This window comes from Rhea americana, unplaced genomic scaffold (genome assembly GCF_003343005.1).
Source record: "Rhea americana isolate MKP2758 unplaced genomic scaffold, rheAme1 scaffold_173, whole genome shotgun sequence".
NCBI lineage: Eukaryota > Metazoa > Chordata > Aves > Rheiformes > Rheidae > Rhea > Rhea americana.
The window spans coordinates 859,380-883,550 of record NW_028185850.1 but is presented as its reverse complement, the minus strand read 5'-3'; the positions used below and the strand labels follow the sequence as shown (position 1 = coordinate 883,550).

The following is a 24,171-nucleotide window of genomic DNA, read 5'->3' as shown; positions in this document are numbered from 1 at the left end:
ATATATAAATGATGCAACTTCATTTGGACTAGTTTGTGCTCACTTATCATGTCATTAAAAAATTTCCACAGACGTAGAACTACGAAAGGTTTTAGAGAAAGGTAATAAAGGCAATGAAGGGCTGAGGAAAAATATATGGAGAGAGATAGCAAAAATATGAGATGCAATGGGATGCAATAAAGTAATGTGATAATGAGCTTCTCTTTCTTACTTCTCTCATACTAACTAAAAGGTTAGCAACTGAGTTGAAAGTTCGAAGTATCTAAGAGAAAATACTTTTCTAAATGTGCCATAATGCCAGTTGGCAATACAGTTCTTTGGGAAGTTGGTGAGGACCATGAAGTTACTGAGAAAGAGTAGCAAGAATATTTGGAGTGGTAACTTTGCTRTAACATTAGCATTGTCACACTTGGTAAGGTGTGTACTTTTGAAAGTACTGACAGGCTAGTCCCTTGTATTGCCATTTGTATTTAGGAGAGAGAAGGAGGAAATTGGTATGAAAACTTAATTGGGTGTATCTGGATGTGGCTACCCTTCATTTCCGGAGCTGGAACTATATAATATGTGGTTACTGTAACTGTCTTGTATCACTTGGAGCACAAATCAGCAACAGCTAGTCAGGGAAAAAATAGTGCTTGAGTATTACTAGTAATATATCAAACATCTTTCAGAAGCAACTTGTTTGACTTACRACGCCTAGTAATAATTTCTAGAAAATCAAGCGGCATCGAACACGTTGTGGCAAAGTAGCAAGGCCAGGGCTATGTGCGGCATGAAGAGTAAAGTTCGAGGGCCGCGGGGACTTCTGCCCCCCTCGCGTCCTTGGCCCGCAAGCCCGGGTTGAGCGGAGCTCTGCAGCGCCCCCCGCGGCCGCAGCACACCGCTTCTTGCCTCCTGCGTGGCGGTGGCGCCGCGCCCGCAGCCGTGGTGGTGGCGCCCGCGTCGTTTCGGTTTCGGTTCCGGCGAGAGCCGGCAGCGCTGCAGTAAAAGAAACTGGGGCGGTTCCTAACGCGCGGAGCCTGCGTCGAGGTTGGGCTGGCTCGGTTGGGCTCGGCGGCGCTGCTCGAGGGTCCTTCCAGCGTGTGCCGGGCACGGAAGTAATCGCGGTCGGAGGTGCTTGGGGGAGGGGAGGGGATCTGACATGTCCCGCGGGCACATGTCTCTCTTCACCCGACTGTAACGCGCGGCGCCCGAGCGAGTCGCTCTGCTGGCGCCCGGGGGCAGCGGACGCGCCGGGGCTGGCCGGGCGGGCTTGGCGTGCTGGGCTTGGGGCGCAGCCGAGCGGCCCTTGCGTTTTGGGGAAAGGCCCCGTCGCTGCCTCCCGGAGCCGAGCGCGCTTGTGCCGCTTCTCCCGGGAGGGGGCTGCAGCAGGGAAGAGGGACTGCTCGCTGCTGTGCCCGGAGGAGGCAAGGGCCGCGGAGATGAGGCGCCCGGGGGTGAACTCGGAGAGCCGTCGTGGTTTGTGGAGAGATTTGAATCGGGGTTTCCKGTGGTCAGAGAGCCTGAAAATACACGGAAGTTTCTAGCTCCGTGGGGAGTGCATGAGATTATAGTGCATTGGGTACTCCACTGTTCATCTTTGTGTGTACTGGAATAATAATCCTAACTGAGCAGGTATTGGGAAACAGAATTATCCTTTCTGAGTGCCTTTACAAGTTGCCTTTTAGAAAAAGAACAGCTCGAAGTGGCCAAACTGTACGTGCACTTGCGTAATCCAGAGGAAAATTTCAATGAAACAGTTCGGCAAACAAGTTAATTGTAGGCAGTCAAAAGTTTGGAAATGCACTTTGTTGCTGTCATTGCTATGTTGTTAGCTGAATGTTAGTTGAATGTGAGGGGGAATTTCTTCACCAAGAGAGTGATGGAGCACTGGAACAGGTTGCCCAGAGAGGTTGTGGAGTCTCCTTCTCTGGAGATCTTCAAGGCCCACCTGGATGCAGCCCTGTCTAACGTGCTCTAGGTGACCCTAGAGCTGAGCAGGGAGGTTGGACTAGATGATCTCCAGAGGTCCCTTCCAACCTTACTGATTCTATGGTTTTTATGAGCTGTTTCTCCCTCCCTTTCGTGCCTCCCCCCCCCCCCAAGTTTCCATTTAAAAAATCCTGCTATCATCTTGATTTACTTTTTGCTTTTTAGTGTAGTTCTCTACCTTCTACTGTTTGAGTTATCATTGCCGTGAATTTATTTTCTGTATGTCACTGGGGCCTGACTGTTATAGTATTTTGAATGGATATGTTAAAATGTCTCTCTGCCCCACTCTGAAAGAACTCATTTTAATTCTGTCACAAGAAGTGTTACTGTTTTTTTTTCCCTCTTTTAATTCAGTCAGTGATTCAGCTTTTTCTTGCCCCATTCTCCCTAATCACTAAGTTCCCCATTTTGAGTTGTGCTATTCTAGTTAAAAGCAATAGGTCTTGAAAAACAGTTGCAGATCAACAGCTTGAATTAGAAAGATACCATGAACTTAATCATACTAGTATCAGTTTTATATTTTACATCACAGTAGTGGTCTGTCAGAATTAAGGGCTGTCTCTCCACTGTGCATGGAGACATTGTCATGTCTTTGCATATTGCTTTACAGAACTTTTTTTTCCTCAGAGATTGTGCCAAAATGGAACGAGACTGCATGGCCAAAATCAACAATTATTGCCAAAAGAATAAATGTACACTGTCTTATTTTGATGTCCAGATGACTGGCCCTTCTCATGATCCTGAGTAAGTTCAGAATGCATGTTAATAAACTTTGTGACTCTTAATACAATGTACAAAGCAGCTAAAGGTTGCAATCAATTTTTAGGACCTATGAAAAGTCAAAACTAATTTTCTGAAAGTGTATGTATGATAGGAGAGCTGGTTGAAATTTGTATAAAATCTTACATTTTAGCCTTACATATAGATTGTTGAGGGGAGGGTTATGTGAATTTAAGGAGAAAATTTATTTCAGAGTTAGTGGCTGTAACCAAGAGCAACAGCAATGCACATGTTACTGGTAGCTATATTGTAAGTATGTTGCATGTATGTCATGGAGATCTCAGGAGGTCAAGTATTAGAGCAAGTATTTCAGTTTATGATGAATACTAAATTAAGTCCTTTGTTTATTATTTAGTTTTACAAGAGTGTTTACAGGAGTTATTTTTGATTTCTTTTAATTTCTAAGCATTTGCATAAGGGTTGGGTGTGTTATATGTAGTAAATTTTTGAACATCTATTACAGGAGAAGGGTCTTTTTCATTAAACTGCTTTACTTTTATTTTTAGAGAGTGTTACAGGTAATGGAACATGTATTATTTTTAACATGAATATGTTTTTGCTGTTTTGCCATGCTGGAGGTCACAGATACCCAAGATATGTTTCTTTCTGTTTGTTTGCTAGTTTGCATGAAGACAAGCCTCATGCTGATAATCAGGATGTTTCTTTTAAACTACAGTCTTCCACGCTACCAGCTAGCACTGTCCATGCTGAGGTATTATTAGACTAACTATAAACCCAGAGTAAATTAGTATGTATTAGCTGGATCTCAGGTTTTGATTGATCAGTTATCTTTTTTTTTTCCATGCAGCTCATGTAATTCACAGAAGTAGCTCTTATCACAGTAATTGCCACAGCTATAGTCACACAGCTGCATGTTCATAGGTGACTCAGAGGTGATGGCTGAGACTAAGAGAACTTAAACATATTTCGAACTTATCCATTTATCTCATTTATTGCTTTTTTAAAAAAAAATTCTGTGTGTTCTGCTACATTCACAACCATAACTCAGCCACTGTCTTGTATTTCTATGTCATATGCAGTAGAATAGTGGTATCTAGGGGAAAATTACGGATAACTTAGCCATTCTGAGTATGGTGTGCAGTGCCTGGCTCTAATGACTCAGTGCCGTAGACCCCTTTGGGTGTCCCTGTGGTGCCTCAGTGCTCTGACCGCTAGTGGGTTGGCTGTTGCTGGTCCAGGCTGGGCTCCCTAAGCCTTCTGTGCTGTGTCCCACCTCAAAAGTGCTCCTGGAGCTGTCTGGGGCATGACACACATACCTGCTGCCAGCTCCTTCCATCCTTCCCTGGCTTTGGTGCTGTAGTGGCTTCTGCTGTGATACCTGGCAGTGTTGGTGCTGAACACAGCCTAAGAAGCTTGAGAGAGCCCAGACTGGCTCCAATGACTTTGCACTGCACTGCTGGCTTTCCTGGCCTGGGTACGTGGCATGTGGACAGCCAGGCCAGCCATGTCAAGTCTGGGCTGGGCTTATGAACTTGGGGTCCGTGGTGGGTAAATGTGGCTGTACTGTTTTGGGGACTAACTCGTATAACACCCCTTCAGATTTAAATCTAAGGGATGAATAATCCTCAACTTGGTTAATTAGCTCATGGTCATTAAGACTTGGGACTACAGATTTCCTCAGAACACTTGAATAAAATGGTGAATTTTGGATGTGAAGTTGTAGTAGAATATGCATAGTATTCAGCACTTATGGGTTGGCTAACAAGCCCTTTCTGGAAGAATTATCTTTCTTTTATGCTTTCTTTTTTATGCTGTTTTTCATGTTTACACTATGTGTGCCTTGTTCCATTCTTTCCATCCTGAAGAGCTCTCATAAAGGCTCATGTATGTGATGACTGCAAACACTATTCTGCGTCATGTTCCTTTTTTTCACCGTAATATTTCATTAAAGGAGAGTGAAGTTGTAGAGCGCAGTTTCATTAGATAATAAAGTTCAGATAATGAAAGTAAGTCAATTTCTGAAATCATTCTGCTCTTCATGAGACAAGTGAGACAGATTATATACAAAGTATTAGTCTAGGTAGAACAGGATGAGTTTCTCTGTGGGAGAATCTGTCTTGTTTACTATTAGCTTGAATAGCTTTATGTTGTGCTGCAATCTGAAGTATAGACATCTGAAGTACAGAGGCTGTAGTGACACAATCACTTCGATTTGATGGAAGTGTGTGCTGCTGCCAAAAGCAGAAATTGGTCATCTTCCTCTCCTCTATTGACTTGGCTGAAAAAACAACTTTATTAGGTCACTCTGAAAAACAACTTTATTAGGTCATTTTAGAGTTGGACCAGTTACCTGGTTGGATTCACTGTAGCTGCATGAACAACAGTGCATGAACAGTTGTGCGAGGACGATAAAGAGGATCAGTGGTTGAGAAGTGATGGTGTTTGTGTGGGTGTATATGGTTTTTTTTATGTTTGTTTTGAAGAGTAGAGTTGAAGTGACTATATAATTCCATCCAGAATATCTCATACACATCTTTTATCCTTTTTTTGAGGACATGGGAGAAAGGGACTGCCTTTAATTTTTTTTCACATGAAACATCAAACACTCTTTTTTTGCCCCTACTAAATATTGTAAGTAGCAGTATATCAGAGGTGTGTGTAATGCCACTTCRGTATCCATGAAACCTGAACTAGTTAATCCTTTTCCTCCATATAGTTTTGCAGTGCTGAGATGCATCCTGATGTTAGGACTTCACAGGCCTGCTTCTAATAATACTGACTTGATGCGTTCTTTAGTGATTCCACTTTTAAAAAGCAGTTCAGCTTTTAGAAGTATTGTTAGAACTAGCAAAAATATGCATTTGTGATTAGGGGGAAGCATAATTWAAAAAATGTATTTCTTCTAAATAATTTTAATAATCAGGAGTTGGATATAATAAAGCACATGAATGCTCAGATACCTCCATGGTTAATCTATAGTATTTTGCAGATTTTTTTTAAAAAAGAAAGCTGGATCCAAACAAAATCGTATAGGAAAAAATGTAACAATATTTTTATAAAATGTATTCTTCATTGCAGATTTACAGTTATGGTTAAAATAAATGATGAAGAATATGGTATAGGCACTGGTAAAACTAAGAAAGAAGCAAAAGCAGCAGCAGCAAAAAAATCATGGGAAATGATAGAAGAAAAGGTGAGTAAACTGTAGGACTTTTTATTAGTAAAGGTTGAAGATGAATAGGTGAATTGCCAGAAGTAGCAAATAAAATATTGTTTTCTTTAATTTTGAAGAGGTTCTATTTATTTATTAAATTTAAATTTTGCTCTTTGTTATTCAATGCTTTTCTACTTTTTTCCATTGAAGTATTTTCATTGTCCTTCTACTAATAGATTATATGTATTATTAAGAGTATTTTCTCCTCTTACGTCTCAGAAGAGGAGGTTAATTTTTGTCTCTTACGCTGTTGTGGTGTGTCCAGAGTGTACAGTTTTGTTTTTTTGTCTTGACAGTTGTTTGATGTAAAACAATGTCTTCAGACCATTTGTAGATTTGTAGGATGTTATTCAGTGTGTCTCTTGCAGCTGTGCTCGTAAAATTGCTTAATCTCACTTGATACTCTCTTCATCTTTGCTTCCTTATCATTGTATTCTTTATGGTGTAGCTAATTCTGTGCTTTTTATCCTTGATTGATTTATTTTAGATTTGAATTTTATTCCCTTAATTTTTTGCCATGTGTTTTGTTATAACCATTCTTTATTTTTCTTTCTGGCTCTGAATGCTTCCTGGTGCCTTTTAATGGAAATCTGTTTATAGCTTTTTATAGCTGTTACCATTTGCTTTTTACCATGGCACCATCATTATTTTTAAAAAAATCGCTGCATGTTTACTAATGTACTATTAACGGTGGCAAATCAGGAGATAGCTGTGAAAGGAGCCCTGTTTGCCCTTTCATATATGCACCAGAGCATTTGCAGCCTTTGCTCATAGCAGCATTAAGCAGCTTTGTTCAGCCACCTCCCTTCTTGGTTCTGAATGAAGCTGGGAGCAAATTGAAGACACAGAATTAATTTGTTTGTAAGATATTTCACTGCTCATTCCTTGCCTTTTCTTAAAAGAGGTGGTGAGACATCGTGACATTGTAAAACATATTGGTGCAGTATTTGGAGAATTTGGTTTAAGTTTCTTTTGAAATTCCAGATGTGATAGTTTTAGGTTGGAGTAGCTGTCTTCTGCCTTGAAAGACTGTTAATGCACATTTGGAATATTTAAAAATATTTTGAAATGCTCACAAACCCTGCAGCTATATGAGTTCTTTCAGACACTCTTCTTCTTAAACCATCTATTAATCTTAAGTTTTTAAATTACTTATTTTGCCTGTTTTGTAGCAGAGCAGATGTTCAAATATGCAAAGTCCAGAATTAACGATACCTCCGGTGACCTTATTACGTGCGCCAGCAGCTGAAATGCTGCCTTCAATTGACTATGTCAGCTGGCTAAATACATTTTCACAAAAGAAATTGCAAATAGTTTCTTATAATATAAATGCATTTGGTGGAGGTGACCATACTTCCAGGTAAGATTTACTTAACATTGTTATTTACTTTTACGTCTTCTCTTTTTTTGCTGATACTACTGTTAGTTACCATGAGTAGTGTCATCTGAGTCTTTTGGAAGTACAGTCAAGATTTGAAGATAGGCCAGAGAGAATCTGGTGGAGGATCACTAAAATATTCGGGGAATTGAAGCATATGAGAGGAGAGACTAAAGTTCCGATCGGTTCAGAAAGCTATTACATGCTATTAGTGGAGTCCTGGAAGAAAAACAARCCAGGACAGAAACTTGGGGAGGTAGAGAAAGCAATTCTGACTCAGGATGTCTTTAAGCTAAGATTGCTGGAGATGACTGTATACAGGGAAGTACTGTTAAATGTTTGCCCAGTTCTCTGTCTCTCTGTCTGTCTCTCTGTTCTTTTTTCCCCTCGTTCGCTCGCTTTTTTTCCCCCTTGCTCTCTCTCACACTACCGCTCGCTCTCTTCTTGCTCTTTCCTCTCAAAGCATCCACAGTGGTTCACTGTTAGAGGATATCAGACTAGATGGACTTCTGGTGCTATGCCGGATATTCTTTTTTTGTTACGTGTTTCTTCTCACAGTATGTAAAGAATGCTGGGAATAGTTGTGTTTTGGGGAATTTTTTGGTAGATGGGAGACCACTGAAGGAATAGTGATGCACAATTGATACCTGCCAAAGAAATAGAGGAGTTTGTGTTAAGGATAACTCCTTCTTGGATCTAATCTCAAAGAAAATAAGAGTATTTTCTAGACTCTGCTTTTGAAACCTTAGCCAGAAGAAAATACACCACTTACAATGACTTTTTTTTTTTTTTTTTTTTTAAAGTTAAAATGGCAGCAGTCTGGCTTCCTTCAGCCAATGCTTCAGTGAGGCAAAACAAATAGAGGGCCACTTCCTCAGGAAAAGAGTGCTTTTTTGTTTTGGTTGGTTTGTTTATTTTTTAAACTTTATATGTTAGAATAATTTCATGTCACTTAAGCAGGCCAACCTTCAGGTTTAAATTTTCGATTATATTGGTTGTTGCTCTGGCACCTTTGTGGACCTCTCAGCATGTAATTCTGAGGAGTAGTGAAAATTATATATATGTTAACTCTCTGGACAATAGCTGCTGGGAAACTTCTCTGTTTCTCTCAAAATCAGTGATTTTAAAACTTAAAAGTGACTATTCTAAGTTGACTCCTGCATATAACAGGAAGCTCTCTAGGTAAACGTCCTAGGATCATGCTGTAGTGGAAAGTAAAGTGAACTTTGAAAACGTCCCATTTTCTGTTGCTTTTGCCCTTGGGTTTAATTCCGACACTTTTTCCTATGAGGTAAGGAACACTTTCGTTCTCGTGCTGTTCATGTACATGGCTTTCCTAACGAGGCAGTAGAGCTACTATTTTAATTCAATTGTTCTCTAAGAATACAGCTGACTAGAGAATGAGGTACCAATATAGATTCTGAGTGGGGCTCATATGGTATATATCAAATCCTGAAGGAAATGACAAGTGAATTGCTGCTGGTTTTTGTAGTCTACTTCAAATCAGTTACTGTAGTGGACTGCTCTGTCATACTTAAATCTAGTCAGGGTTTTAATGTTGAGGAAGTTGAAGATAAATTTATTGCAGGGAATAAAAAATACTAGGAAATAGGATTTCCGATACCTACACAGGTTCCATGGGCCAAGCAAGCAGGTTTTGAGTCTCTTGTCAGGGGACTAGTTGTTCGGTCATTTATTTGCACTGTGATTGTGTCCTGCAATATATGAAATTAATATTTTTTTATATGAATTTTGAAAATCAGAGCTGAATGTTAATGCATCATTCTGATGCCCCTCTCCCCCTTGAAAATGACCTGCTGTAGTAGTATTCTTGAATAGAGGAGTTCATTTGAGGGAAGATGCACTTTATCAAATGCTTACTAAGTGGTACTTGTGTCCCTTTAAGGAACAACCTGATTATTTACAAAATGTATTGAATAACAGCTGTAATAAAAAGCTTTAATTTTCTTTATTTTATCAAGATTTCTTGATATTGACTTTCAAATACTGAAAAATCACCGTAAATGTATCATTCTTTAAGCTACACCTTAATCAGCTTGCTCTGAGAGGAGGTTTTGGAAAAGAAAATAACAGAATCCAGTAGGCAAAGCTATTAAATTTTTAAATTAAAAAGCACTGGTTAACATTGCCTATAACAGTACTTTACATTTCAGTTAAAAATTTGCAGAGTTAGTGGTTGTGGGTGTCTATCAGATATGGCTCTCAGGAGTTCAACCCTCAAAAAGTGTTAAATACTTTATCCTGAAAGCATGTCAAATTAGGTGTCTACCATTTCTAATTATATTGAATAAATATGGAAAATATTCTCCTGAAGAAGTATATTTTAGGCTTCTTTTCTATAACATCAGTTGACTGTACTGGTTTTTGTTAAAGCTTATCATATAAGGTGTAAGCAGACTTTATTCTCTGTTGTATTTTACAGATTTTTATGTACTTGTACAATTAGTGGTCATGTTTATGGACAGGGCACTGGAATTTCTCAAGCTGCTGCAAAACAAGCTGCTGCAAAAGAAGCATATGAGAAGCTAAATGAACAAAGAGATCTAACAGTATGTACTACATTTGGCTTAAGAGAAAAGTTAATTTTTTATATCCTTAATCTTTGAAACAGATTTCCTTATTTAGTTTAAAAACATATTCAGGGGATTCCTTTTAAGAGAAACAGTCCAGATTTTGGAGGGTTCATTGGGCTACAGCATTCTGATGGTAAAACTTGTTGTGTTTTTATGTCTAGTTGCTGGGTTAAAAAACCTCATAACTGCTGTCTCTAACTGTGTATTTCAGAACATGGTCTGATATGTTATAATACAAAAATGCATGTATAGTAAAAATTTCCATATTTTCTCTACTGATTGTCTCTCTGAAGTGCTATCAAGCTGACTGCTACAAATGTACATCTCTTATTGGCTTCCATTGGGTCTAAAATGTTCTGTGAAGTATGAGAAAGGCAGAATCAGGAGTAAAAATCGAAAGAACTGTCTATAGCGTTACAAGGAAAGATTCGATTGAAGCAATCTCTAACGTCATCTTCTAGAGAGCAGAGCTGTTGTCTTCATGACAGCTGTTGTATTTTCATATATGCACAAAAGTGTCAGAACTCTAAAATCCCAAACGACTTCTGAAATACACAGACTAATACATGTGAACTAACTTATCTGGCATGTAATTTGCAGTTTTGTAGTGGAAGAAGGCAGTAAGGGTAAGGCAAGAAATCTTTTCCGTTTTAAATACTTGATTGTAACTACTTTGACAACCTACAATGGATGTTTTTGTTTGTAATTTACCCACTTAATTAGGATAGTCTATTGTAACTCTAAAATTCTTTCTTAATATTCTAATGTATGGTGAGCTGAAGGATTTTTATTACAGTCTGAAATTTACTGCCTCCTGCAGAAGCTCTGTCTTTTATTCTAAATGCAGAGTGGTAGTTTTTTGTTTACTTTTTTTTAATTTTATGCTAAGTTTATTCATTCTCAGTGGTGTCTGCTTGAAAGTCAAAATGTAACTAAATGTATATAATCAGCAAAAAGAAGTAAAGGCCTGGTGTATTCCTGAGCCCAAAAAGGTTTGTGTGGGGGAGAGTTTCTGTTGGTTGTTACTGAAACATAAACCCCAAATTTGTTGACTTTTTGTTAAATTAAGGTCTGTAAAAATGTAAGGTTTACTTTTAATGTTACGTTTAAGCTCTTATGACATAGGGGAAAAGGAGGGGATTCTGCTAAGTGTTTAGGATTAATTAGGCTGTGAATTAGCAATTAAAATTTTAAAGGTTATCACACTGAAGGCATTTATGTATTTATTTTTAACAGACTTATAGTTAAATTTGCAACTCTCCTGATTATGTATACCAAAACCTACCTATGTCTCATTTTTTATGCGACAATTGTATGTTCTTCTAACAATGGAAACATTTGTTTTTAGTAACCATCTGTTGTCTTAATTTTTAATAGATTTCAGATACTGCTTCTGCAGTTGTCAATATAAGCTGGGTGTGAGTGGAAAAATGCTCTTTGTGACAAGGACTTGTTTTTTATTACCATGGGTGGAAGTTAGGCAGRTGCTTTTCTTATGTATAGCTTAAACTGGTAATAACTTCCACTTAAAACCTCATAACATTCCTTCCTACCTTTTAGAACTGCACTTTTTGCACTAAAGTTTTTCTGTGTGATTCCATTAAGTGTTTTTATTTAAGTATTTTTTTTTCCAGGAGGAAAGGGAAACATCTAACATCAGTTCCACAACTAGCAAATCTAGTAATTTCTGTGGAAGGTTAAGTTTGTCTGACTCAAAGTAAGTTGGATTCATTGATAGTAAATGCGTTTTGTTAGTATTACACTTTTAGAGGATTATGTGATCTAGTTCTAAATAAAATTGTTCATAGCTTCTTACTTGCAGTATAAAGATGTTTGAGTTTCTATTTCTTTGACTTCAGAGGAAAATTCATTATAATTAGGCAAGTCTATTTGATCCAAGTCCTTACAATTTAACCTATAATAGTTTTGGAGCTTTTCTGATATTTATGATTTGGCACAAATAGTTCTTTGAGAAGCATTTCTATTGGGACATAAACAAAATAATGCTACTCTATTCAGTAGCATTTCGTTCCATTTCTAACACTTATTTTCCTGTTGTGACACTCTTGTGAACTCAGTATAATTCAATTTCAGTGCTTTTCTGTGCTCTACATTCTGATTTCTTCTGTATTTTTTTTCCCTTTCATTCTCTATAAATCTTCATTCCCACTGAAGGGAAAATTTGCTTACCAAGAGAAAATGAATGTGCCTAATGTTTCATTTATGATTTGGGAACTTTAGAACAGACCTTCTATGCCTAATAGTTAATTTGACAGTGGTGCTACTACTATTTCTTTTATCTGCTTTGTGCCATTGTAAAGCAAGCTGATACATAAAATGCCAGAGGTGACTGTACTGCGTTAAAATGAACCTCTGTACTTAACCTTCTTAACTGAAGGATATCATCTTTTCTAGATTTACAATAAAATCCTCTATTTCTATAAAAATATTGCTGTTTTATTAGCTGTTTGGAATAAAGTTTTGTGGCTTAAATCAATCATGATTATTAATGCTTTTTTTGTTTTACTACTTAAAAATTATACCCTGTTAATGCTGCTTTTTGTGTTTCATTGTAGCAAGCATTGTAGTTTTTGTTTAGGAATGTATTACTTCCATCTAAAACCAGTCTGTTATTTTTCCATGATAGTGGTATTTGTTTTGAAGACTCAGTTGCAAGCTTGACAGGAAAAGTGAAAAACATGGTAACAAATGAAAAGCCTTTATCTTTTCAGGTATAGTATAAAAGTGGTCTTACTCATAATTAATTTTAGGCCCTGAATAGAGCAAGCTTCTGGTCGAAGTGTAGCATCAGTTTACTCGTACATGCACTGAAGGTGTCACCAGAAAACATACATGGATTTCCCCATCTCCCACCCCTGAATATTCGATATCTTATTACTGTGAAACACTAGTTGTTTATTTGTGTACTGTAGACTCAGTTTATGTACTGTTAACCAAATGGGCTTGTACTTCCAAGAAAGAGGATAGAACTAATCTTGTATTTTTTATGCAAATAGAATAATTTGAAAAGAATGATGATGTCATACATAGACAATATGAAAAATGTAAACTAAGATACAGAACCAGGCTTATTATTTTGTATAAGCTATGTTCATTTTTATAAACAATTGCTAAATACAATCTTGGGCACATTTTAAACTAATTTTTATAGTGAAAATACTCAACATATCTTAGTTGTGTTTGTTTTTCTCTTTTGTATAGAGAAATGCTCGAAGTTCTGGTCTGAAGTCCAGAAGGTGAGTGTTTATTTCTAGATAGCTATTTTCCATAAATGATCTTGCAAACCTCTTTAGTGTTTTCTATACTTAACATAGAAATGTTGTTAGTAGCAGGTACATTTCTTTTCTTTTGTTGCATATTATAAAACAGTTCGTTAGAAATTTTGCTTTTATCCTTGTTAAAGAAAACTGGCAGCTAAATTTGATAAAGCAAGAAATGATGAAGAAAGTACATCAGATTTGGATGAAAGTTTGTCAGATTTGGACACAAATGAAAGTGAGGAGGGTAAAAATGCATACACTGAGGATAAAAGGTAAGAAAAATTTTTAATAAGATTTGTTTGGCAATTACAGTATGTAGTTGTCTAGATTTCTGTTTGTTTATTGGGAATAAAATGTGGAAAAATACTGCTGTAAAAGTAAATAAATAAATAAAATTGATACTTGAGGATTTTTTTTTTWAAAAAACATACTATAGCAACTGATATGCAGTGATATTTGATGCTTACAACCAGAAGTCATTTGTGTGAAGGTATGAAAGTAATTACCCTACAGTTTAAGGCAGGTGTGTATACAGAAGCATAACAGGTAACATGTCCTAGTGACATGGTAAAGTGCCATCTATAACCCTCGTAATAGGAAGCTTCATGGATGCATTGACATTGGCTTATGGCAGCCTGCCATCACTGTACCTCCCGATTTATCAAATTGCCTTTGTCACACAGCAAGCTTTTTTATTATAAAGTACCTAATATCTGAAATATTGGAGAAGTAACTTTTTTGCTTCACTCATGGAAGGATGGGAAAAGTTATACCATCAGAAATCTCCTAGTATATCTGTACAAAAGCACAGAATAGCTTGTGATCAGTTTGATGGCAAGTCTGAAAACCTTTGTCTGGGTTATAACAAAAAATGAAAAGAAAGGAGTCCATGCGGATCTGATACCCTTTTTTTTTGATAAATACAACAATTAAGTGCTGCATTATGTTACTGACTGATTCTGCTATTCTAAATGACTTTAATAAGGAGAATTTTATGAAAGTTCATTTAAATGCATCACTCTGAGGTTGCCTGAAGAGTGTATAGTGAAGCAGGAGCTATGAACTCTTTGTTTTAAATGTTGAAGACGATTTTAAGTGAGTGCAAGTATGTGTGTCACAAGTAGTACATTTTTGTAGGAGCTTAATATGACTTTAAACATGGGTCTGTAGTTTAAAGAGACAAGTTAAACTGTTCTTATGAGTACCTGAGTAAAGGAATAGTTTCTTCATTTATTGAAGCAATGCAGAATAATGAATGAAGTAACTTTATTCTTGTTGCCATACAAAACCTAAAACTGTTGTGAAACTTCATTTACAAATGCCTAAAATTGAAAATTAGAGAGTAAGTAAGATGTAAGATCCTGTTTGGTGAAAATGTTGATGGATAGCATGAATAGAAACACATTCGTCTTGATACATGAATTTGAAATAGACCGAGAAACAACTTGAGAATTGTCACCTTAGTGGAAAGGACATTCCTCCAAGTTGAAAGTTTTAAAAGTCCTTTCAAAGTTACTGTGAAAGATGTTTGGACTAAATTCTCAGAAACATTTCCTTACTGTTGTACTTTTATTCAACTATAACTAAGATGTGTGGATGGTCTCGTTCAAGTGTATTTTGCTTGGCATATATCTAGACTTAAGCTTAGAATCTGGGTGACTTTCTTATCCGTAGGTGATAGGCACTCAGATGCAATACTGTCTTAGGTTCCCTTTGTATAAATTATGAAATATTTACTAGAACTACTAATTGGAACTCGTTTTTTTCAGATTTCAGGTGAGAGCTGTAACTGTGGGTTAAATAATATTTTCTTTTTTTTGTTTTTTTTGTTTTTTTTTTTATTTTTTTTTTATTCTTCAGGACTTAGGCCTAAGTAGGTGAGTCATCCTTGTAGCCTTGTAGAACGATATTTCAGCAGATTGTATTATGCTTTACATAATCATTCTGATCATTCTTTTTTTTTTTAAATTTAAAAACCATTAATTTTTCCTTTTTTTTTTTTTTTTGGAAGATTTCTTCAGGATTTTAAAAATATAGAGCCTATTGGTGAAGGTGGTTTTGGGAATGTTTTTAAAGCAACAGCAAGGATTGCTGAGAAAACCTATGCAGTCAAACGAGTTAAGCTCACAGGGTAGGTACTGTATATCTGCTTGTGTTATTTATTTATTTATTTATTCTAGGACATCAGTTTTTAGTAGTTTAATTATTTTGTCTCTTTAATAATTCTTGTGTGCAAGCAATTTCCATTGTTAATTGACCATTTTTTCTGACTAGATTCTATTTTCTTTATTTTTAAGTGAAACTGAAAATATCAAGCAACTCTGCTAATTTTTGTATGCTATGTAATTTTTTTTAGGTGCAGCCATAAGACAATGATTTATTAAGTTTTACTTTCTGTGAACAAAGTTTTACAGATTTTTTATTAGTTATTTTTATTATATGCTTGAAGAAAACTTGCTAATCTATAAAACTTCGAAAGCAGAAGTGTTACTTTGGCAGGTTTCATTGTCTGAAAATGTCCTTATCAGTAATATATAACATGGCTATAAATACAGAAAATGGAAAGAAAGTAATACATTTTTGTGTTTGTAGTTGGAACATACTTTTTATGACCTGTGTTGTCATTCTTTTGATACAATGTTACTTGTCCTGTATAAATTCCAACACAGAATCATTATTTTTAGTTATTTAAAGTAATTTGCTATAACTAGTACCTAGTAGTGTATTTTATCAGCAACTAAAAAAATACGATTTCTTTTAATCTATTCAGAAAATTTCAAAATGTTCTTTTAAAATCATAATACTTGCCTTAAATTTGGAGGAAATTGTCCTATGTGTTGTGTATTGTAGCGTTCATCAAATTTTTTTCCTTCACAATTCTACATTATTTTAATTTGTATTAAAGTCCTGAGAACTGTATTAAAAACCATTCTACTGTTTCTTCGAATACAGGCTTTTGGTCTGTTGACAGGTTTGTTACTTTACTAAGCAGCATTACAGCAGCTAGCGTAGGCCAAATTTAGTATTAGGTTTTCATGATTATTTGCACTGACTTCTGGGTGTGTAAACAAACCTCTCAGAGGTGAAAAGAAATGTATGAGTGTTTTGCTACTCAATGCAATTATACGTTGGAACTGTCTGCTTTTTCTTTTGGCTTTTTTGAGTGGGACTTTCATTTCTCATAGTGTTAAAACATTTCAGCACTTGGAATAACTAAGCAGATAAGAAGGACGCAGTTTCTAATTACAAATTCTAACTTACTTAATTTTTTTTTCACATTAGTGTAAAACTCTCTGTAGATTACACCCTCTCCTTGATAGTCTTTTATTGAATTTAGAATTTAATTTTCTTAGGGAAGTGTCATTTATTTGAGATCTTTTTTTTTTTTTTTTTTTTTTTTTTAGTGAGTATACTAGATTCTCATGTGACTGTTTGTCAGACGTGTTTACCAACTGAATGTTGTTTTAGTTGCACACTGTGGGTCTTACCTGTTTTTTTTTTTCTTTGAGTAGGAATGTAATGCGTGAAGTGAAAGAACTTGCAGGACTTGACCATGAAAACATTGTGCGATATTACAGTAGTTGGAAAGGGAATGACTATGTAACTTATCCAGACTCAAGGTAATTACAAGTCAACTCTGCAGTATGAAACAGCAGCTGCCAAATAGCAGTCACAAACTTGTTGGCTATAATTATGTGTTGTAAAAGTGAAGGCTGATAATTTATAATAAATCTTTATAAAAACAGAAAGATTGTAAATACAGAGCTATTAAGCACAGAAATACGGAATGAAACATTATTTCAATTGGAGGAAGTCTTTCAACACTAAGACTTCTGGCAAGACAATGTTGAGAAGTTACTGATCAAGTAGGACCTAAGTTACCTAAGTTTCTACTGTATTTGTTTGTCATTAATAGTAGATTATTTTCAGGTAGGTTGTCACATTTACCTAGAACCATAAAATATTAATGGGTTAAAATTAGGCTTAATATTTGTTCTGTGTGCTCAGAAAAAGAGGAATAAAATAGTGGGGAAGTCATTGACAAAAAAAAAAATGATGGAGTCTCGTTATTACTTATGTGTTTTATATTTAATAGTTATTGGATAAAAAAAACTGAAAAAAAAATCCTGAAAGCTGAGGTCCTAACCGGAATTCCATTTACTGCCCTGATCTCAGGGCTGCAGAGTAATGAGCCACTTAATATTCTTTCCATACCTCAGAATGCCTTATTCCAAGGCACTAAGATCTCGCAATGCAAATAGGAAAAGTGTTACCTCCTCATTGCTCTGCTGTCCTGCCCTTCTCCATCTCTACCCTTAGCCTGTTCTCTGCTCTGATGGTGAGGGAACCCTTCTGGAAAGCATGAGGCTGCCAGGTTGGTGAATATGGTGAATAATGTGGGTTTCCAGCTTTCACAGTTGGTGCTCTAACTCAGACTTGTGTAAAAGATGATTACTGCACTCCCTTCTCCAAGGGACAAAGATTAAAGGAATGTGATCATATGACATTTAGGAGAGTAGAGGAAATATGTTTTTGTGTTTGTTGAGCAGAATAGAAAATTGCAGTGATTCCTAGAGGGCAAGGTAGGAGCCAAGGACTGTGCTGTTTCTTGCTCTGTAGGGCAGGCCTTTAGATATGAGGGAAGAAGAATCTGGGCACTTGGAAAATTTTCTGTGTAAATAAAGAGGCAAACAAGAAGTTAAAAATCTTCCAAGGGTAATCAGGAGCTGAACAGGGGCTCTGTGGTTTGCAGTTTTTCTTGTTTAGATCTAGTGCAGATTGATTTGAGATCTTGTAAAAATCAAGAGAACTCTGCAAATGATAACAATTAAAAAAACTAAAAAAACAAGGGGGAGGATGGAAAATTGTTGATGCAGTGGCTTGGGAGGAACTGTATTTTTCTAATTTTAATATGAGTATGTAATTTCCTTTTTCAGGCAGAGATCATCCTCAAAACATAAGTGTCTTTTTATCCAAATGGAATTATGTGAGCAAGGGCCACTGGAAAACTGGATTGAAAATAATCGAGAAAAACGAAACTATCAGGAGATGGCACAAGACAAGTTTTTACAAATAGTGAAAGGAGTAGAATATATTCATTCTAAAGGGTTAATTCATCGAGACCTCAAGGTAAGTAGAACAGGTTGTTTTTTAAGTGGAAAAATGTAAGTTGTACTTATTGGAAATTCAGACAATAAGTTATTGTCGTCTTTGCTTATTCTGTGCTGTGCCTTAGTAGTGTGCCTTTTCTGATAGTACCAGTAATTTTTTTTTCTAGCAACTAAATTTAATTCTAAAATTAGAAGGTGAAATAAAGGATCTTGGAATACTGTAGTTCGAAAAAAAAAACCAAAAAAAACCAAAAAACAAAAACCATCATTAGTTGACAAGTCTGTTGAGTGTTATTGAGACACAAGACTGCCTATTGGTAAAAGAAGTAGTAACTTACTTTAGTAATAAAAATTATACAAAACATTTTTCTTATGATAACAGTGGCTGTCAATCAACCTTCTTACCAATCTTGTAAAAAGAAAGGTGGTAAAAGGTTGAGATTGGAAAGTTTGCTCTTGTCATATTATAAAGGGATAGTCTATTCTAATACATGCTGCTTTTTATAACTACGTACTCTAGTTGTTGTATCCTGTACACATACACATATGTGTATGCTACCTTTCTGAATAGAATTTCTGAGTCTCCAGAGGAAGTGCATAATCATATAACCTTTATATTGAAATAAAGTGTTTTTAAAGGACAAAATTGCAAGCCTTTTCAAGATTTCAAATAGTGAGTCTAATGTTGCTTATAGAGTTTTAAATCTATGCCCTGCACAGGCACTGATACAATTTTTAATTACACATTCACTTGCAGTATTTTATACGGAATTAACATTACTCACTTCTTSAGCAGCTCATTAGTGTGGAGATGTTTATAAGAACTGAAAGTAAGTGTAGCAAGTCGCACTAAATGTCCATCTAGCATGTTGTCCTCCTCATATAATGGATAATTTCAGATACCTGAAGAACAGTATTAGAGCTTAGAGACGCTACAGTGCTGCTTGCCTTGATGCAGGTTCCCTCTTGTCAAGACTATCCCTCCAATAACCTGAGTTTTGTGAAATTCCTGAGCCAGAGGTGGAATCTTCTGTGTCTTACATTCACTGCGTGGTTCCAGACTGCATTCATTGCACACTCCTAGAATCTTTTCTTACAAGCATGCATGTCATCCTGAACTTTTCTGTGTGGCTTATACCACAATATTGGAGTCAACTGCAAATACTCATTCATCTATTCTCCCCAGGTGGCTGGGAAGAAAAGGCCTAATAAACGTCTTCTCTCCCCATGTATTGGTTCTTAGCTCTTCCCACTCTGCTGGCTTCATATATCCTTGCTCCTTCAGTCGTGCTTTATTTTCATCTCAACTCAAACTCCTTCTTTCCCCTCTTTCTGTTGCTTCAGTTTCTCATCTGTGGAACCTGGCTGTAAGCTATTTTCAAGTTCTGTTACTAATTTGTCTGTCTGCATATGAATTTAGAAACTTCTTTCTCCCCACTTCAATCTGCTGTCCACTTAGATGCTTTGCCAGTTGAGAACTCCATGTCCCAGAGTCCCATCTGCAGGAGAGGTTCAAGCTCTGAGATGAATATCTGTTTGTGGCTGGTATGAACGTAGTATGCAGACAGTATAGCCTTGGGGCACTGTAGGTACTGTGTTAAGTGTGTGGACTTGGTCAAACTTAGACAGAACCAGGTTGGGCATTTTTGATGCAATGATCTCTTCCCATAAAATCTTAAATCTTTCTTGGCCTTAGGAACCATTGGACCTTTTTTGAGTAAAAGATAGTGTGGGATTTTTTGCCTTGTTTTAATAACATTCAGAAATCTTTTTTTCTTTAGAATGACAGATAGTTTGTAAAAATGCACCAAAATATATATGATTCTATTTTGAGTTGCATATAACTTTCTCAAATTTTGAAATGGGAAATTCAAAGAAACCTTAATACTTAAGCCCTAGCTCTGCAACTGACTTAATATGGATAATCTTCTGTGAAACGTAGGTGACACTATTGATTTGAGAGGAACTCCATGTGAGCCTAGAACCTCTGCCCAAGTATTTCAAATCCCAGGACCAGAATCTAAGATTATAAAGCACTTCTAAAAGTGAAATGTTCTATGCAAAATGTACCTGAAGAGAGTTAAAACATGACCTGAGCTAGAGAAAAATGTGATGATTACTATGGTGTGTGCTATTTTAAATTTGGATTGCTTTTAAAAAACCAAGTTGATTGAATGTTCCTCTGTTCCTCCCTTGCCCCCCCCCATTTCTTTCTTAATACTAATTTTTGCGGAAAATTTCACCAAATTTGATGAGGAACACTACTGTGGTGCTTATAGTTGGCAATATATATTCTAGCCGTATGACAATTTACTTCCCCCCTTCTCTCCCTCTGCATAGCCTCAGAATATATTCATATCAAATGAAGATAAAATAAAAATAGGCGACTTTGGGCTTGTGACTTCTGAAGAGTACAACCCTCTGACTGAAAACCGAGGAACAAAATCGTACATGGCACCAGAACAGGTAATTGCCCTGCTTTATTAGAGTGTCTGTTATTAGACCTACATTATAAACTTAGCATTGGTTGTGCTCAGCCCTAATATCAGTACGAAAGCAATTTGCCTAAAATTCTCTGGTGTGATTGTATACCAGCATAACCTAATTCTGGATAAAGCAGTCTACCAATTTGGTTGTTATTTATTAAAATGTTTTGAGGCTGATGCATAAGTAATACTCTTGCAAAAATAGGATGCCCCCATGAATTTCAATCTSAATTTAAGCAAGTCAGGACTTCTGATAATTGTGGCATTTGAGTCCCTGTATTTTACTTCTCATTTGTACCAAAGAGACATTGGCAAGTCTTATCTCTATAGGTCTGCAGAAGTGTTAGTCTCAGTTTATTCAATGTGACATAATAGTAATTATGTAACAGGTCTTCAGCAGAAAGGATTAAGGACTAATTTGAAGATCAAGTAGTAGTTCCAGTCCTGTAGCATTTAGGTGAAATTTTCTACTGATTTCAAAACGTTGAAAGTGCTGTCAAGCTGGATTTGAGGGAAATAAATTGAAATGCATTCTTATGTATTTATGCCTATGTTTTTCTTATTGCAATCTTTGCAGTTTGGAGACAAATATGGAAAGGAAGTAGATATTTATGCACTTGGATTAATTTGGTTTGAAATTCTTTCTGCATTAGCCAGTCATCATGAGAAAAATAAGGTAAGTAATCTCTAAATGAAAAAAAGGAAAAAAGACAAAACCTCATATTAAGTAATTGCTTTGGATTGCTGCTGTTGTCTCATGCTGCTTAGATGCCAGAAGGAGACTCTACTAGAGTTCTGCTTGTTTGCACTTTTCCCTGTGATTCATTTCTGTAAGGCCTGTATGTCTATCACACTTCACTTAAAAACTGTATTTCTTTACCAGAGTTGCTGTATTTTATTTTGCTTGTCTTCTTCTGACATAACTGATTAAGGCTTAGTCATGTACTTACATCTATGGGAAAGCTAGTCAAACAGCTTTAAAAAAACAATTAAAAAAAATCTCAGGCTTCTGAATTTTTTTTTTTTTGTTTGATCAGAACATTGAAATGGATTGTTTTTCTATTTTAAGAAAACAAATCCTTAAGAAAGGGAGAGGAGATATTAGTCTGTCATGCTCTCTTTACTGCAGAATGAAGTAAGAACAAAATTTCCATCAAGCCAAAACATTTGTGGTTTTCCAAAATGAAAACAAAAATGACTGGAGTATGAGGCTTTGTTTTAYGTGGTTGAAAAAGAAGTACTTCCAAAAGAAATCATTAGTAGTTAAAAGATACCTTTCAAAAAATTTCTTTTTTGGTACTTTGCACATCAGTAATGTAACAGATTGTTTGCGCAAGTCTGTATTTGTAGGATAGGGGGAGGAGGATGTGCAGTGTGTTGTCTAAGGTTACTATTCTGTAAGATACATGCATCTTACATAATACACAAGATGTGAYTGGACCTAGAAACTCTTTAACCACATCAACTTGGCCCTTTGCCAGCTTAGGAAAACCATACCAGAGTGGTTGTTTGACTTTCAGATTCAATTTTGCTCTGTTTGCCTGCCTTGTAGTATTTTATTTCCTGAGACATCTGGTTCTTGCTCACAGCTGACTATGCAGGTGTGTCCCTAGTCCAATAGTGTTTAAAGTTAAAAGGGCAGGATCAAGTTTTTAGTCTAGCTTCCTTAAAGCAAAACATAGAAGTCCTGTGGCTGTGTGGAAATGGAAAGTCATGTGAATGGAAAGTCCTGCTCTTCAGCTGCTTCATCATTTTAAATTAATAATTTCACTCAAAGCATAATAGAATCTGTTGCTGGTAAGCCCAGCTGAAAGACAATCATGCAAAAGCAAAGCTGGCAATACAAGCTGAGTAACTGGTTCATTTGATGGTTATCAGCAGATAGGATCAAAAGCCTAAAGGTATTGGCGAAGAGGAGGAGAAAAGCTTGAGATCATGGAAACTATTGTTTTACTGGACACTAATTATACAGGCTTGCTAAGCCAGGCCAGGAGCATCCAAAGATTTAGCTAATAATTCAGGCCACATAGCTAAGAACACGATTGTCGTCTTCTTCAGACAGATATTACAGTAGTAAACAGCAAAGTGGGTGATGAGGACATCTTTGTTTACCCAGAAAGCCACATTGTGTAGTGAAAAATAGTTGTTACACAGAAACAGTTTCTGAAACTTAGTATTTACAATTAATTACATTCTATATTAGTTGCTTTGGGCTATACCTACCACTTTCTGCAGTGAACTGAAATAAAGTGTGTGAGATGCACAAAATGAAAGGGAGGAAGCACAGCTGCTTGGCTTGCAAATAACATCCAAATGTTCTCGAGTAAGGAAATTTAGTATCACTTTTCTATATGATCAGGTGATATAAAACCACTACTTTTCAATTAGGGGCAGAAAGATAATGGTTATGAAATAGAGAGTTTTGCCAGAATGCAAACATCATTGTAGTTTATGAAGCTTTTCAGTTTAAAAAAGGAACAATAGTTGATGACAAGAACATAAAACATTAAGTACTACCAAATGTAAAACTTCAGACTTTTTACAAGTACTTTCTTTATGAAGGCCTACTTTTTTCATAATTTCTATTTTCCTGATTATTTCAGTAAATTATGTGGGTCAGAATCTGGGATGCAAAATACAATCAGTGTGGAAACATAGTGAAAATGTTATATGACTTTCAGATATGGAAAGATGTTAAAGAAGGTAACTTTCCAGGGAGCTTCACTGAGAAATTTGCAACAGAGGTATAGTATTTTAACCAATTACTTTATTTACTCATAAACAGTAATCTATGATTCCTTTTTCTTGTAACTTGGTTTCTTTTTCTGCAGGCGCCCGTGATCAAAAAGATGCTTTCAAGAGACCACCAAAGACGACCTTCTGCATCTCAAATACTTCAATTTCTTAAGTCTGTTGATAAACACAATCCACTTAAAGCTCATAGTTACTAAATGCCATTTTAAAAGACTTTCAGACTTGCTTAGATCAATGTCTTTTGAAACTGAGGAAATGTATCAGTAACAACAGAAAGACTTCAGTCTTCTTGGTGTTTAGTCTTCCTGCCATTTATCATAGGTTGAGGAGCTTATTGGCTGAAATAGTCCCACCAGCTGAAATCAGGATATCACTCCCCCCCCCCTCCAAGCACTACTGTAACCATCTGCGTGTTTTTTTTTTTTTTNTTTTTTTTTTTAATCTGGAGCCACAGATTGTGGATGAGCTGAACTATATTGTTTAATATGTAAAGGAACCTAGTCCTTGGCTCTTAAAAGATCAAGCTGATGTAGTGCTAATTGATTTGTGACAACTGCCTATATGCATGCCCTTAAGATGCGTTGCATGCATTCTGAGTTGAGGTCACCTATTGCTTTCTGTGGAAGTGCTGTCTTAAGGCA

At 36.3% G+C, this 24,171-nt stretch overlaps 1 protein-coding gene across 8 annotated transcripts; it reads left to right on the top strand.

Moving 5' to 3' along the window:
• The first annotated feature begins 916 nt into the window (after positions 1-916).
• Positions 917-23,741, top strand: EIF2AK2 (eukaryotic translation initiation factor 2 alpha kinase 2). 8 transcript variants are annotated; one of them, XM_085301157.1, is made up of 16 exons: positions 917-1,097; positions 2,599-2,715; positions 5,791-5,905; positions 7,099-7,286; positions 9,748-9,874; positions 11,533-11,615; positions 12,546-12,630; positions 13,121-13,155; positions 13,323-13,451; positions 15,191-15,310; positions 16,692-16,799; positions 18,117-18,309; positions 20,631-20,756; positions 21,354-21,452; positions 23,458-23,520; positions 23,608-23,741. In XM_085301157.1, exons 2-16 carry the CDS (start codon positions 2,612-2,614, stop codon positions 23,725-23,727), a joined length of 1,695 nt encoding a protein of 564 aa, XP_085157283.1. In that variant the 5' UTR covers positions 917-1,097; positions 2,599-2,611; the 3' UTR covers positions 23,728-23,741. The 8 variants fall into 8 exon arrangements, with proteins under 8 accessions (XP_085157283.1, XP_085157285.1, XP_085157286.1 ...); XM_085301159.1 differs by having other exon boundaries at positions 917-1,113; positions 7,102-7,286; XM_085301160.1 differs by having other exon boundaries at positions 917-1,113; positions 11,536-11,615.
• The last annotated feature ends 430 nt before the right edge of the window (positions 23,742-24,171 follow it).

Bases quoted from the DNA above. Each gene is read 5' to 3' on its own strand.
- EIF2AK2 (XM_085301157.1), top strand. From the start codon at position 2,612: ATGGAACGAGACTGCATGGCCAAAATCAACAATTATTGCCAAAAGAAT. The intron at 18,310-20,630 runs GTAAGTAGAACA...CCCTCTGCATAG, and splicing joins TAATTCATCGAGACCTCAAG to CCTCAGAATATATTCATATC. The intron at 20,757-21,353 runs GTAATTGCCCTG...CAATCTTTGCAG, and splicing joins CGTACATGGCACCAGAACAG to TTTGGAGACAAATATGGAAA.